General features: G+C 45.2%; 1 protein-coding gene across 5 annotated transcripts; it reads left to right on the forward strand.

The window, feature by feature from the left end:
- Nucleotides 1-2,255: 2,255 nt before the first annotated feature.
- Nucleotides 2,256-14,456, forward strand: ZNF776 (zinc finger protein 776). Of its 5 annotated transcripts, none has more exons than XR_003116870.1 (4): nucleotides 2,256-2,534; nucleotides 6,867-6,993; nucleotides 9,309-11,704; nucleotides 13,195-14,456. XR_003116870.1 is itself a non-coding variant. In XM_025367120.1 (4 exons), exons 1-4 carry the CDS (start codon nucleotides 2,502-2,504, stop codon nucleotides 13,372-13,374), a joined length of 429 nt encoding a protein of 142 aa, XP_025222905.1. In that variant the 5' UTR covers nucleotides 2,256-2,501; the 3' UTR covers nucleotides 13,375-14,456. The 5 variants fall into 5 exon arrangements, 3 of the variants coding, with proteins under 3 accessions (XP_025222905.1, XP_025222903.1, XP_025222904.1); XR_003116871.1 differs by having other exon boundaries at nucleotides 9,309-10,814; XM_025367120.1 differs by having other exon boundaries at nucleotides 9,309-9,397.
- Nucleotides 14,457-15,208: the final 752 nt, after the last annotated feature.

Below are 15,208 nucleotides of genomic sequence, written 5' to 3' on the forward strand. Positions count from 1 at the left end.
TTTTTTTTTTTGAGAGGGAGTCTCGCTCTGTGGCCCAGGCTGGAGTGCAGTGGCTCGATCTCAGCTCACTGCAAGCTCCGCCTCCCGGGTTTACGCCATTCTCCTGCCTCAGCCTCCCCAGTAGCTGGGACTACAGGCGCCCGCCACCTCACCCAGCTAGTTTTTTGTATTATTTAGTAGAGACGGGGTTTCACCGTGTTAGCCAGGATGGTCTCGATCTCCTCACCCGCCTGTCTCGGCCTCCCAAAGTGCTGGGATTACAGGCTTGAGCCACCATGCCCGGCCAGTGGTAAGTTTACAAGAATTTTTGTATTTTTAGTAGACACAGGGTTTCTCCATGTTGGCCAGGCTGTTCTGAAACTCTTGACCTCAAATGATCCACCCACCTCAGCCTCTCAAAGTGCTGGGATTATAGACCTGAGCCACCATGCCAGGTCTTTTTTTTTTTTCTTTTTTCTTTTTTTTTTTTCTTTTTGAGATGGAGTTTTGCTCTTGTTGCCCAGGCTGAGTGCTATGGCCTGATCTCAGCTCACTGCAACCTCTACCTTCCCGGTTCAAGTGATTCTCCTGCCTCAGCCTCCCGAGTAGCTGGGATTACAGGCATGCACCTCCATGCCTGGCTAATTTTGTGTTTTAATCGAGACAGGGTTTCTCCATGTTGGTCAGGCTGGTCTGGAACTCCCGACCTCAGGTGATCCACTCACTTTGGCCTCCCAAAGTGCTGGGATTACAGGTGTGAGCCACTGCACCTGGCCATTTTTAAAAATTATTATTTTTTTTTCACTTTTTTTTTTTTTGAGACAGAGTGTCTGTCTTCCAGGCTGGAATACAGTGGCAGTATCTTGGCTCACTGCAACCTTCACCTCCCAGGTTCAAGTGATTCTCCTGCCTCAGCTGGGATTACAGGCGCTGTTACCATGCCCAGCTAATTTTTGGATTTTTAGTAGAGGTGGGGTTTCACCATGTTGGCCAGGCTGGTCTCAAACTCCTGACCTCAAGGGATCCTCCCACCTCAGCCTACCAAAGTGCTAGGATTACAGTCCTGAGCCACTGCACCTGGCCAACATAGTCATTCTTAAAAGAGTTTTGGAATTTATATTTTACAACTGTATTCTTAACATAACGTTAATTCATTATGCAAAACACTCCTTGCAATGGAGACAGAAATAAAGAATAGCCACTTCACAGCAATAACATGAACTCCTGGATTTAAGACAACCAATATCAACAGGTGGAGAGCATCTTCTGCATACGTGCTCCGCCTTTGAAAACTGCAGCCATTTATCACTACCAAATAGCATTTCTTTCATTGGTCTTCTTGTAAGATTGATAAATCTTAGATAAATTAATCCAGAATTAACTGAATGTAAGTTAGAATCTCAAGCAAGGGATACTAAGTAGATAAAAGTGTTGCTCAATGTACTGGATACTATGATTGATTTTATAGGCAGGAGAGTTGTTTTCTGTGGGAATCACAGACAAGAGATTCAGCATGTATTCCTACTTTAGGCAACACAACATTTCTCCTTTATCTTCCTTTTCTTGTCCTATCTGGATTAGTTCTCTCTTGTCCCTGACAGACTGGGAAACTGACTCTAATGCCTCAGAGTGCATTCATGTGAATTTATAACACAATAATGTTTATCAGCCTTTGCTCCCAGTGCAGGGATTTTGCGAGTGAAAGACTGTTCAAAACATGATAATTTGGATTTTTAGTCTTTGGTGGCATCCTAAATAATAAGTTTAACATCAGAGATCTCGAGTTCCCCAAAATCTAAAATAATATTTTTTCAAATACTTGAGTGATCAGTTACAGACGCTAATCTCCAAAAGTCCCAATACGGGTTCTAAGGCTGGATGAGACTATCCTCTACCCCACAAGAACGCGCAGTTTAAGGACAGACCGCTGAGGTAGAGCTGGGCCTTTCCTGCAAGTAAGTGAATATGATGGTAGGGTATACCTGACAGCATAGTTTGACAGGGGACACAGACTTTCAAGGAGAGAATAGACATGAAATAGACACATGCGGAAGTATAGTCAAATTGAGGGAAGATGACACTTAAGCCAGAGTGATGCTTATTCACCGCTCTGTGCAATCAAGCGCCTCTGAGAAGCGCTTTCTTTACCGCCTGGCAACCGTCTTGGAACCTGAGGAAACTACATAACCCAGAAATCTCTGCGTCGAATGACAGCGCGTCAGAGCCAATGAATGCTCAAAATAAAGGCGTTTCCGCGGAAACAACATAAAGGTGGGACTTCCGGCATCCTCTACTAGCGGCCATTTTGATTGGTGTTGGATGTATTTTCCCGTAAGAGCCCGCGGGTTGCTGGGGCGTGTAGAAGGTGGAGAGGAGACGTTGTCCTGACTGCACAGAGGCTGCTTTGCAGTTCCTTAAAGGCGCTAGGCGTGACCTGCGCCAAGGCCGAGATCGGGATCATCGTGCCCGGGTACCTGCCCTGCTCGCCCTCTGCTTTCAACCCGCTTTCTCCACCCAGTCGGATGGCGGCGGCCGCGCTGAGGCCCACGGCTCAGGTAATTGTGGCGTCTTCCGTGCCTTCAGGTCACCTCATCTTTACCTAAGTCCAAAAGCAGAGAGGAAGCGGCGCCTGCCCAAGGCTCTACAGCCTGAACCCGGCGTCGGGACACAGGCGCTCGCGTGATGGGCCCCCGTTTTTAACACCCGCGGGATGCGCTGAGGAGAGCGACAGGCACAGGGACTGGTGCAGGCAAAGGCCTGAAGATGAACTGAGCCGAGAGGATCGGAACCTAGGGTCCACAGGCACCTGTCGGGAGCAAAGTGTGAGGCAGAGCTCCTCCTGGAAGAGCAGGCTGGGGACTGTGTATTCACCCTGGGAACGCTAGAAGCCATGGACAGCTTCCAACAAAGGAAGGGCAAGATAAAAGTCCAGGCTTTAAAGGTTTCCCAAAGTCCAGCCAAAAAAAGAACACAGAGGCCGGGCGCGGTGGCTCACGCCTGTAATCCAAGCACTTTGGGAGGCCGAGGCGGGCGGATCACGAGGTCAGGAGATCGAGACTATCCTGGCTAACACGGTGAAACCCCGTCTCTACTAAAAATACGAAAAACTAGCCGGGCGAGGTGGCGGGCACCTGTAGTCCCAGCTACTCGGAGGCTGAGGCAGGAGAATGGCGTAAACCCGGGAGGCGGAGCTTGCAGTGAGCTGAGATCGGGCCACTGCACTCCAACCTGGGCGACAGAGCGACAGAGCGAGACTCCGTCTCAAAAAAAAAAAACAAAAAAAAAAAAAACAGGGCATGACTTTCGCGCCCTGGGAGGTTGAATTCTTGTTCAACCTCTATAGATCACATAGGTGCTAAGAGATGACATTTTGTACTGAGGCGCTCAGTTCAGCCAATCAACCCGCGTTTACCTGGTTACAGGGCCAAGAAAGGGTTCAGGGAGGCCAGAGCTTATCAAATCTCATCAGGGACACATTCTTGTAGCTTGTACCTCTCCTCACAGGAACTCCTGGCTGCAGAAGCACTTGCAGAACCTCCACTGGGAAGCGGAGGATGTTATTCCCTCACTGGCCCTAACTCCTATCCACATGCTCTTTAGATTGGGATGTCCTGGGACTGTTGGGTACCTGTTGTTTTTTTTTTTTTTTTTTTTTTTAAGTTTTTCGATCTGGGACCCCTGGAGGAACCTTAAACCCAGGATCCTGTCTGTGACACAGGATATATGGTGGTATTCCCATTTCTGTCAACCAGTATAAACATACTGGGAAGGTTAACCCAGGAGTTAGTACCAGGATGTGAAATACTTAGAGGTGAAACTGACCAGAGGGAAGAGGTGATGTTGCCACAATTTCATCTGGCTGTAGTCTCCTCTGGCTCTACAATGAACAGACTGTGGGGTTGAGAGAGGAGGAAGTAAGATGAGAGTTGAGGCTTTTGCCATAATCCAAGTGAGGATTAACAGACTAAGATTCATGGCTAAGGAGATGTGGGTGGATTCAAAGTTGATATTTTGTAACAAGCATCTAGGTTTCCTAATACACAAAGAAAGGGCATGAAGAGAGCAATCAGGAGCCCAAGGTTTTTGGTCTTAGCCGCTGTAGCTGTGGAAGCTGCATCAGCTGAGATGAGCATGTTGGTAGTAAACATAATTAGAATATTATGCAGATATCAAGATGACTGTTTTGGCCATGTGAAAAGTCAGAGACGAATAAGTGTAGGCATCAATTGGGTATGGACATGCAGGTTGGGGTATCTGGGAAGGGATTGACACTGGAGACATCTAATATATGGTAGCTAATGTGTATGCTATGGTGAGTGAGCCATGGGTCACAATAAGGAGAGCACACTTCAGATTCTGGTGGTAAATCTTTTAGGGGACCAGAAAGCAGTGGTTGAAAGATGAGGACTGCATCTGTTGCTTGGGTCCCTGGGTAATGTTATTGGGCTTCCTAAACACTGGAGAGGTAGGTAAGTGACCGTGATGGTAGGGTATACCTGTCAGCATGATTTGACAGGGGACATAGACTTTCAAGGAGAGAATAGACATGAAATAGATACATGCAGAAGTATAGTCAAATTGAGGGAAGATGACACTTAGGCCACAGTGGTGCTTATTCACCACTCTGCAATCAAGATTTGAGATGATTTTGGTAGTGTGTAGGGGGTTTCATTACGTGTGCTGAATATGCTCAGGGAGAAATGTGGTCATCTGTGACAGTAGGTCCTGGGCCTTAAATGGATTAAAAACAGGACTTTTTTTTTTTTTTTTTTTTTCTGAGAGGAAGTCTTGCTCTGTCACCCGGACTGGTGTATAGTGGCGCAATCTTGGCTCACTACGACTTCTACCTCCCAGGTTCAAGTGATTCTCCTGCCTCAGCCTCCCGGTAGCTGAGAATACAGGCGCGTGCCACCACGTCCCGCTAATTTTTTTTTGTATTTTTAGTAGAGACGGGATTTCACCATATTGGCCAGGCTGGTCTCAAACTCCTGACCTCATGATCCACCCGCCTCGGCCTCCCAAAGTGCTAGGATTACAGGAGTGAGCCACCGTGCCTGTCCAGGACTGTTTTTGTTGTTGTTGTTGTTGTTGTTTGTTCTTTGTTTTTTTGAGATGAAGTCTCACTCTTGTTCCCCAGGCTGGAGTGCAGTGGCACGATCTCGGCTCACTGAACATCCGCCTCCTGGGCTCAAGCGATTCTCCTGCCTCCCGAGTAGCTGGGATTACAGGTGCGCACCACCACACCCAGCTAGTTTTTTGTGTTTTAAGTGGAGATGGGGTTTCACCATGTTGGCCAGGCTAGTCTCGAATTCCTGACCTCAGGTGATCCACCCACCTCAGCCTCCCAAAGTGCTAGGATTACAGGCATGAGCCAGCGCGCCTGGCCAGGACTGGTCTTTAAATGGCAATGGTATTAGGTGAATGGAAGTTGGTCTGTGTTGCTGAAGGGTAAGCCATTGCAGCACAGAAGTGGAGTAAGACCATGGATATCTGAAGTTACATGTGGTTTTGCGTGGCTGTGCAGTAATGCAAGGAGGCATTCATAGAATTATTAGGCACTACCACTGCTAATGGGAACAATGGTCATTTTGTGTTATTATTGGATCCTGTTTGAATATGTGAAGCATACTTGATGCTGTCAGCCATATTGTGGTATAAAGCCAAAAATGGAGGCCCAGTGTGATGTGCCACCTTGACATCTAGTGATATTGGTATGACCTGAAATGACCTGAGAGCCAATTCACTTCCCACTAGGCTCTTTTAGATAATAATCAACATGGCCTAATAATCCTTTTATTAGGGAGACCAGGCAGAATTCCTGGTTCTTATACTTTGTAGTGAGTTTCAATTTTATCCTTACCCACAGTGTTATTCAAACAAGCCAGTTGCATCCTCCCAAGGGATTCAGGGGTCATCACACCCTCTTCATTTTAAAAGCTTGCATACCATAGTTTCTGGTTATGCACTCTTATCCATAGTGCAACCCCTATGTGGTCCTCCATGGTGAGGGATGTCCTCTTCTAGACTTGGAGTGTATTTGATTTGTAAACATATTCATAGCACCTGTCTAGTGTTTGATGTCATGTGTTTGATCATTAATATAACTGTAAGGTGAAAATCCCACCCTTATTGGTAGAAGGAAGAAGAGGATATAAACATACTTTAACTTGTGGGGAGGCAGAGGCCAATGTGGGAGGCAGTTTGGTGGGGGTGGCCATGGGCATGTGTCTATGCAATCTAAAGAATGATATGTATTTTGGCCTAGCACAGTGGCTCATGCCTGTAATCCCGGCACATTGGGAGGCTGAGGTGGGTGAATCACTTGAGCTTAGGATTTTTGAGACCAACCTGGGCAACATGGTGAAACCTTCTCTCTACCAAAAAAAGAAAAAATTATCCGGGCACGGTGACGTGCACCTGTAGTCTCGTCTACTGGGGAGGCTAAGGCCAGAGAGTTACTTGAGCCCAGGAGACAGAGGTTGCATTGAGCTGAGATCACATCATTGCACTCCAGCAACGGGAGTGAAACGCTATCTCAAAAAAAAAAGAAAAAAAAAAGGAATGATGTGTATTTAGAGAAGGAGTATGTCTGATAGACTGAGGATGCTTCATTGGGATTTACATGACTTCATCTCTAGCAGGGGCATTGGCTCTCAGAAGGTATGGACTGCTTTATGTCAGCACCAAAACATAGAAACCTATTGGTTCCCCCACTTCTTGTTGCTGATGGCTGTACACCATGGCCATGTGAGCCCATGAGAAGATAGTGACACCAGTGGGCCTAGTTTCTCCTTGTAGTTTAGGACCTTGGGAGGAGGAAGGGCAAAGGTGGATAAGTGGATGAGCATATGGAGTGTTTGTGGTTTCATCTATCGTCATCATGGCAGGGCACTGTGACCTTTGAAGATGTGGCTGTGAACTTTTCCCAGGAGGAATGGAGTCTCCTTAGTGAGGCTCAGAGATGCCTTTATCATGACGTGATGCTGGAGAACCTGGCACTTATATCTTCTCTAGGTAAGGCACTCACACTCTTCTCTGTGACCTCAGCTAGTGTCTGCCCGTCCCCATCTTTTTCCCCATGGCAAGACTGTTTTCCTCACTTCACGAGCCTGGGCACAGGTTCCTCTCTTAGTTCCCTGGGTAGGTTCTGTGGTAGGTAGGACTGAGGTGTGTGCACTGCCCTCTCTTCTCCTTGAGCAGCCCCAACACCTGCTTTGCTGCAAGCTCCCAGAGAAGGAGCTTTACATGCACCATAATGCATCCCACCTTGCTTGCCCTCTGGCTGTTGAGTAATTTTTCCGGATCGGAGACTGGTATGCTCAGGTTCTGCTTCCCTGCTCTAGGTGACATTTATTCATGACTACCTGTGCTAGGAATTCCTCCCATCATTGATGTTCTCAATACTTACTTGCACCATAGGCTGTTCTTGCAAGACCCTCCTTATAAATTATCTTGTTTGTTTTGTTTTGTTCTGTTTTGTTTTCAGAGACAGTCTTACTCTGTCACCCAGGCTGGAATGCAGTAGTGCTATCATAGCTCACTGTAGCCTCAATCTCCCAGGCTCAAGCAATCCTCCTTCCTCAGCCTCTGGAGTAACTGGGACTAGAGGCTTCTGCCACCACATCCACTAATTTTTATTTTTATTTTTAATAGAGATGAGGTCTGGCTGTATTGCCTAGACTGCTCTCTGACTGCTGACCCCATGTGATCCTCCCACCTCATCCTCCCAAAGTGCCGAGATTACAAGCATGAGCCAGTGTGCCCTGACCGTTTTTTTTTTCCCCCCAGACAGGGTTTCATTGTCATCCAGGCTGCAGTCTACTGATGCAATCATGGCTCACTTCATTCTCAACCTTCTGGGCTCAAGTAATCCTTCCACCTGACTCCTAAGTAGCTGGGACTACAGGAGCATGCCACCCTGCCTAACTAATTTTTGTTCATTTTTTGTTTTGTTTTGTTTTGTTTTTGAGATGGAGTCTTGCTCTGTCACCCAGGCTGGAGTGCAGTGGTGTGATCTCGGCTTACTGCAACCTCTGCTTCCTGGGTTCATGCCATTCTCCTGCCTCAGCCTCCCCAGCAGCTGGGACTACAGGCGTACGCTGCCATGTCTAGCTAAGTTTTTTGTATTTTTAGTAGAGATGGGGTTTCACCATGTTAGCCAGGATGGTCTCGATCTCCTGACCTCGTGATCCGCCTGCCTCGGGCTCCCAAAGTGCTGGGATTACAGGCGTGAGCCACCGCACCTGGCCTTGTTTGTTTGTTTTGTAGAGATGGTGTCTCATTATGTTACCCAGGTTGGTCTTGAACTCCTAGGGTCAAGCAGTCCTCCCAGTTTGGCCTCCCCGAGTGCTGGGATTATAGGTGTGAGCCACTGCACCTGGCCAAAAATTCTCTTTGTAATATTTAGTTTTCTTTCCTATGGGCTATGATGTGCTGATTTTTTCTGAACTATCGGCTGTTCTTTTCTCTTGTCTTTCTCTTATTCTTTATGTCATCCATTTCCCATGTAAATTCCATGTGTATCTTTGCAGTGGGACTGAGAGTTCTCAGTGATGCAGAAGTTGCAGGTAAACCCAGGCTCATGATGGGCCCAGAGGGAGGCCACCTCTGAGGAGTAACACCCTGGAGTAAGATACAACATTAGGGATTTAGGAAAGTCATACTAGAAGCTCTCCGATTTCACAAGTATTTACCTAGCAACATGACTAGCCATATGCTGTTTCTGTCTTCCCCATTCTTGAGGGTTTCAGACTTCACCGTTCTATACCCTGTCACTTCTACTCTGATGCCAGCCCAGGACTAATCTTCACATCTCTGGATCCCACCCGTCACCCATTTTTCTCACATTTCCATCTGCAGCGGACTCCAATACTGGCATATCAGTTTTGTATTAGGAAGTGTGTACACATTGCTAAGCCATACCTGACCAACAGCTGCTTTGTTGTACTCATATTTTCATGTGACACACAAACAGGTGTATCTAACAGAGGTATTACTCCATGGAAATAATTGCAGAAACAGAATGTTGCCTTTAAGTTGAAGACAAGTCTTCTTCCAATTACTGGGTTAGAATGGTTATAGAATGGAGGGGGCCACATGATGTGAAGGAACCAACAATACATGCACTACAGGAAGTAGAGGCAAGGTCTACAATTCCTTCCTGTGAAAACATCTAAAGGACCTTCATAAAGCATGTGGATGCTATATAAAAGGATGTGTATAGGCCTAAGTAAATATAAATACAACAAAGCAGCCATTGATCAGGTATCGCTTAGTAATACTTTCCTTCAGAAGTACCTTGCATTTTACCAGCATTTTGTTTCTTTTAGGTTGTTGGTATGGAGCAAAAGACGAGATACCTTCTAAGCAGACCCTTTCTATACAACAAGAGTCCCCACTCAGGACACATTGGACAGGTGTATGTACCAAGAAGGTCCACCTCTGGGGAATGTGTGGCCCTCTCCTGGGAGATATCTTACACCAGGGAACACAACACAATCAGAAATTGAATGGGTTTGGGGCACGTGAAAAAACATTGGATGACGATGCAAACCATCATCAAGAACAGAAGTGGCACATAGGAGAGAAATCGTATAGAAGCAATGCCAAGGGAACATCATTTGTAAAGAACTATAAATTCCATGTGTCACATGAGCCATTTATCTTTCATGAGGTTGGGAAAGACTTTTTGTCCAGCTTGAGATTACTCCAACAAGAGGACATTCACGCTTCAGGGAAGTCAAACTTTGAAACTAAGCATGGGATACCCCTTCAGGGTGGAAAAACTCATTACATCTGTGGAGAGTCCACAGTGCCCTTCAGCAACAAACACTCACTTGTCCTTCACCAGAGACTTCTCCCTGGAGAAGGACCTTATGTATGCAGTGATTCTGGGAGATTCACTAGCAAAAGTAATAGTTTCAATAATCACCAGAGAGTTCACACTGGAAAAAGACCTTATCAGTGTGGACAGTGTGATGAATCATTTTGGTATAAGGCCCACCTCACTGAACACCAGAGAGTTCACACTGGAGAAAGACCTTATGAGTGTGGAGAATGTGATAAATCTTTTAGTCATAAGCACAGTCTTGTTGACCATCAGCGAGTTCACACTGGAGAAAGACCTTATGAATGTAATGAATGTGGGAAATCTTTTAGCCATAAGCGCAGCCTTGTTCACCACCAGCGAGTTCACACTGGAGAAAGACCTTATCAGTGTGGAGAATGTGGGAAATCATTTAATCACAAGTGCAACCTCATTCAGCATCAGCGAGTTCACACTGGAGAAAGGCCTTTTGAGTGTACGGCATGTGGGAAGTTATTTAGGAGCAACTCCCACCTAAAGGAACACCAGAGAGTTCACACTGGAGAAAGACCCTATGAGTGTAAAGAATGTAGGAAGTCATTTAGGTACAAGTCACACCTCACTGAACACCAGAGAGTTCACACCGGAGAAAGGCCATACGAGTGTAGAGAATGTGGGAAATGTTTTCATCAAAAGGGCAGTCTCATTCAACATCAGCAGATCCACTCTGGAGAAAGGCCACATGAGTGTGGAGAATGTGGGAAATGTTTTCATCAAAAGGGCAGTCTCATTCGACATCAGCAAATTCACTCTGGAGAAAGGCCACATGAGTGTGGAGAATGTGGAAAGTGTTTTCGTCAGAAGGGAAACCTCATTAAACATCAACGAGTTCACACAGGAGAAAGACATCATGAATGTTGAAAATTTGGCAAATCTGTTGGTTAAAAGGGCACCCTCATTCACCATTCGTGAGATCACACTGGAAAGTGCTTATGAGTGTGGAGAATGTGCAAAATCATCTAACCAAAAGGTTGGCCTCATTCAACAATAGCAAGATCACACTCGGGAAAGGCTTTGTGAGTGTAGAGAAGGTATGAAATCCTGTACATAGAAGTTTTGCCTCACTAAATACCAGAGGGATCACACTGGAGAAAGACCCTATAGTTATGGGGAATTTGGGAAATTACTTAACAAGAAGTCCCACCTCACTGAACACTACTGAGTTCACAGTTGAGAAAGGCCATATGACTGTAAGGAATTTGTGAAATTATTTAGCCAGAAAAGCTGCATTACTATTCATCAGAGAATTTACAATGGAGAAAGGCCATATAAATGTATAATAAATGTGAGAAATCATTTCCGTACAGCTCTGTGCTTCATGTTCATAAGAATTCACACTGGACAAAGCCTTATGAGAGCAGCGAGTAGAAAATCCTTTGTGGGAAAACTCTGGTCTCATTAAACACAGGAGAGTTCATACTAGAGAAAGGCCTCAACAGTGTAGCAAATGTGGAAAGACATTTACCAGAAGCTCTGCCCTGCAAGTTCACACTAGAGAAAGCCCTTCTCAGTGAAGTAAATTTGGAAAATTGATTAGTCAAACCTCTATGCTCCTTCAAGATCAGAGTTCACACCGGATCAAGGCTCTATGGTGTGACAAATGTGGCACATTCTTTGTCTAAATGTCTAACTTTATTATGCACAGACAAGCTCCTGCTGTGGAAGTGCCTTTTGAGTGCAGAGAATTTGATGAAGGCGTCACTCTTCTTTCATTGGATACCAGAATGTTGACAGGAGAAAAATAACATAGGTGTGTGGGAATATTACTTCTTGTCCAGTGTAACTGTGGGAGAGAGCCCTTATGAGGACGCCATCAACCTATATTGAATGTCGTATGTCCAATAGCTGCATAAATTCCAGGTATACTGAAGCTGTATTGCATTTCTCATCTTGCGTATGTCCTTGCCAGATTTATTGCATTCTTAGGTCTCTGGCAAAAGCCATTTCACCTCTACCACTTGGCAGGTACCTACAGTGCATCACTCATGCACTCCATCATATTCCAGAAAAAAAGTTGAAGTTGTCTCCCATTCAGCAGTGGGATTTTTGAGTAGCCTCTGTACTCATTCCTTTCTCATTTCTCTATGAGGAGTTGGGTCATGGACCTGACTCAGTTTTGGCCTAGAGCAGAAGTGTCCAATCTTTTGGCTTTTTTGGTCCACATTGGAAGAATTGTCTTGTGCCACATATAAAATACATTGACACTAATGATAGCTGATGAATTAAAAAAAAAGAAAATCACACAAAACCCCTCATAATGTTTTAAGAAAGTTTACAAATTTGTGTTTTTTTTTGTTTGGTTTTTTTTTTTTTTTGAGACGGAGTCTCGCGCTGTGTCACCCAGGCTGGAGTGCAGTGGCGCGATCTCAGCTCACTGCAAGCTCCGCCTCCCAGGTTCACGCCATTCTCCTGCCTCAGCCTCCGAGTAGCTGGGACTACAGGCGCCCGCCACCACGCCCGGCTAGTTTTTTGTATTTTTAGTAGAGACGGGGTTTCACCATGTTAGCCAGGATGGTCTCGATCTCCTGACCTCGTGATCCACCCGCCTCGGCCTCCCAAAGTGCTGGGATTACAGGCTTGAGCCACCGCGCCCGGCCTACAAATTTGTGTTGGGCTGCATTCAAAGCTGCCCTGAGATAATGCGGCCCACAAGCTGTGGCTTGGACAAGCTTGGCCTAGAGAATTTTTCTGATTACCTGACAAGATGGGCTGTCTTTCCTAGGAATCTCATGATTCTCACGATTCTCACGATTCTTAAGATGGAATTTTCTAGCCTCTAACTCACCAACCCAAGTACAAGCTGCCTCTCATTGTTGTAGTTTCTGCTATGATGCAGTCCTTATTTAAGCTTCCTTCAATCTTGGGAATTGTGTTGACTGTATTGTGTGAATTGTATATTTACTGCATTGTGTGGCTTAGATACAACATGGTTCTGGTACCATGAAAGTTTGTTGGGATTACTAAACTGTGTGACTCTTAGGGGACAGTATGAAGGCAGAATATAGCTCTACATTTGTGGCCTAGTTTGGATGGCTGCCTGAGGCCTCCAAAGAAAGACTTCAGGGCTTTGTGATCTTTATTTTTAGACCAAATATTGCAATATGTGTTTTCATAAATTAACCTGAGTAAGGGACAGTTTTTGTGACACACTTTGGTGCTTCTGAGAACAGCACAAAATTATTCTCTTGTTTATAAGGGATATTGCATTCTGCTCAGTACTGGTGAGGGAAATCTCTTCTCAAGTCCTGTAGTGCATTCGTGTGTCCTGAAGTCCAGAATTCTGTAGGATAGTGTCCTACATTATAAGCCTGGAGGAAGAAATCATAATTCTTTAATTTTTACTTTTTTAGGGACATGATGTCACTCTGAAACTCAGGCTGGAATACACTGGCATGGTCATACCTCACTGCGGCCTCAAACTGCTGGGCTCAAGTGATCCTCCTGCCTCAGCCTCCCGAGTACCTGAGATTAGCCCAGGTAATTTAAGAATTTTTTATAGAGATAGGGTTTTGCTATTTTACCCTGACTGATGTTCAACTCCTGGCCTCAACTAATCCTCTAGCATACGCCCTTGAAAGCACTAGGATTACAGGTGTGAGCCACCATGCCCAGTCCACAAATAATTTTTATAGAATTAGCATTTCTAGGTAGTAAAGCAGACTGCAACAGAATAGTTGGGATACACTTTTTTTAAAAAGGCATCCACAGTGATTCAGTCACTATGTCTGTGATGGATAAGCAGGTATAGAAATTTTCAGGACCTCCATAATTATGAATCTAGTGTAGCTTAGGTCATTGTCAGAGTAAATCTAAAGGTTTTGTGGATTTCTGTAGCCTATCTGGGCTGCTTATCAAAAAGCCATCCCTGAATTAGTAGGAGGAAGAGGATAGGGAGTCCAGTGATGTGGCCTTTGCAACCAGCCAGCATTCCAATTAGGTGGAAATTATCTTCCTGGCTTATAAGTATTTGGTATCACACAGGCTAGTTGCCCCCCTTAGGGCATGATGAGAGTTAGTAGAGTCAATGTAGAATCACATAACCTGTTTATCAAAAATAATGTTAAAAACAGATAGTTCTTTCAAATTACATTTTTAAAGCTGTTATAAGACTGGGCATGGTGACTTATGCCTGTTACCCCAACACCTTGGGAGTCCAAGGTGGGAGTATTGCTTGAGGTAAGGAGTTTGAGACTATCCTGGGTCCCATAATAAGACCCTGTCTCTTAAAAAATAAATAACTATCTTTCTCTCTGGCCTCTCCATCCTTCAGACAATCACTGAATTACAATATTTGCTTAACAGTAGATTAGTGTCAATTTTCTGGAATGTTACATGACTGATATAACATGTTTCCTCTTTTCATACCTGAATGCTCTCCTGAGTCCTGTTTATTTTGATGCTCTTATTTTTTCTTTATTATTATTTTTATTTCACATAGCAGGGATGCATATTTTGACATTCATCAATCATGATATATGAGTAGTTCATTCTTTTTATCTTAGAATTTGACATGCTATGGAAATCACTATAAGAATTCATCTGCTTATGGATATGTTATTGCTTCTCGTTTTTGTTAGGAATAAAACTGCTTGTTACACACATTTGAATGCAATTCTTCATATAGATAATGCTTCACTTCTCTTGTGTGAATGCCTTGGTGTGCTGTGCCCAACTCACATGGTAGGTGAATGTATACCCCTCTTCCAACCCCAGGCAGCACAGCTCACAGCTCCAAGAGAGACTCCTTCCCTCCACTTGAGGAGAGGAGAGGGAAGAATAAAGAAGACTTTGTCTTGGAACTTGGATACCAGCTCAGCTACAGTAGAATAGGGCACCAGGCTGAGGCCCCTATTCTAGGCCCTAGCTCTGAATGACATTTCTAGATATACCCTGGGCTAGAAGAGAACCCACTTCTTTGAAAAGGAGGATCCAGTCCTGGCAGGATCCATCACCTGCTGACTAAAGAGTCATTGGGCCCTGAATAATCAGCAGTAGTACACAGGCAGTACTCACCATGTGCCCCTGGTGAGACTCAGACATGCTGGCTTCGGGTGTGACCCAGCACATTCCCAGCTGTGATGGCTTTCAGGAATGACTCCTGCTTGAGAAAGGGGAAGGGTAAAGAAGACTTTGTCTTACAGCTTAGATACCAGTTTGACCACAGTAGGGTAGAGCACTGAGTAGGCTCTTAGGGTCCCTATTTCAGGTCTTGGCTCTTGGATGGCCAGAGGAAAGCCCACTGCCCTGAACAGTGTCCCAGTCCTGGCAGCACTCACCACAAGCTTACTGACAAGCCCTTGGGCCTTGAATGAACATCAGTGGTAGCCAGGCAGTGTCTCTTCATGATCCTCATGAGTCCCACAG

This window comes from Theropithecus gelada, chromosome 19, assembly GCF_003255815.1.
Source record: "Theropithecus gelada isolate Dixy chromosome 19, Tgel_1.0, whole genome shotgun sequence".
In the NCBI taxonomy this organism is placed as follows: Eukaryota; Metazoa; Chordata; class Mammalia; order Primates; family Cercopithecidae; genus Theropithecus; species Theropithecus gelada.

Bases quoted from the DNA above. Each gene is read 5' to 3' on its own strand.
- ZNF776 (XM_025367118.1), top strand. From the start codon at position 2,502: ATGGCGGCGGCCGCGCTGAGGCCCACGGCTCAG. The intron at 2,535-6,866 runs GTAATTGTGGCG...TCATCATGGCAG, and splicing joins CGCTGAGGCCCACGGCTCAG to GGCACTGTGACCTTTGAAGA. The intron at 6,994-9,308 runs GTAAGGCACTCA...TGTTTCTTTTAG, and splicing joins GGCACTTATATCTTCTCTAG to GTTGTTGGTATGGAGCAAAA.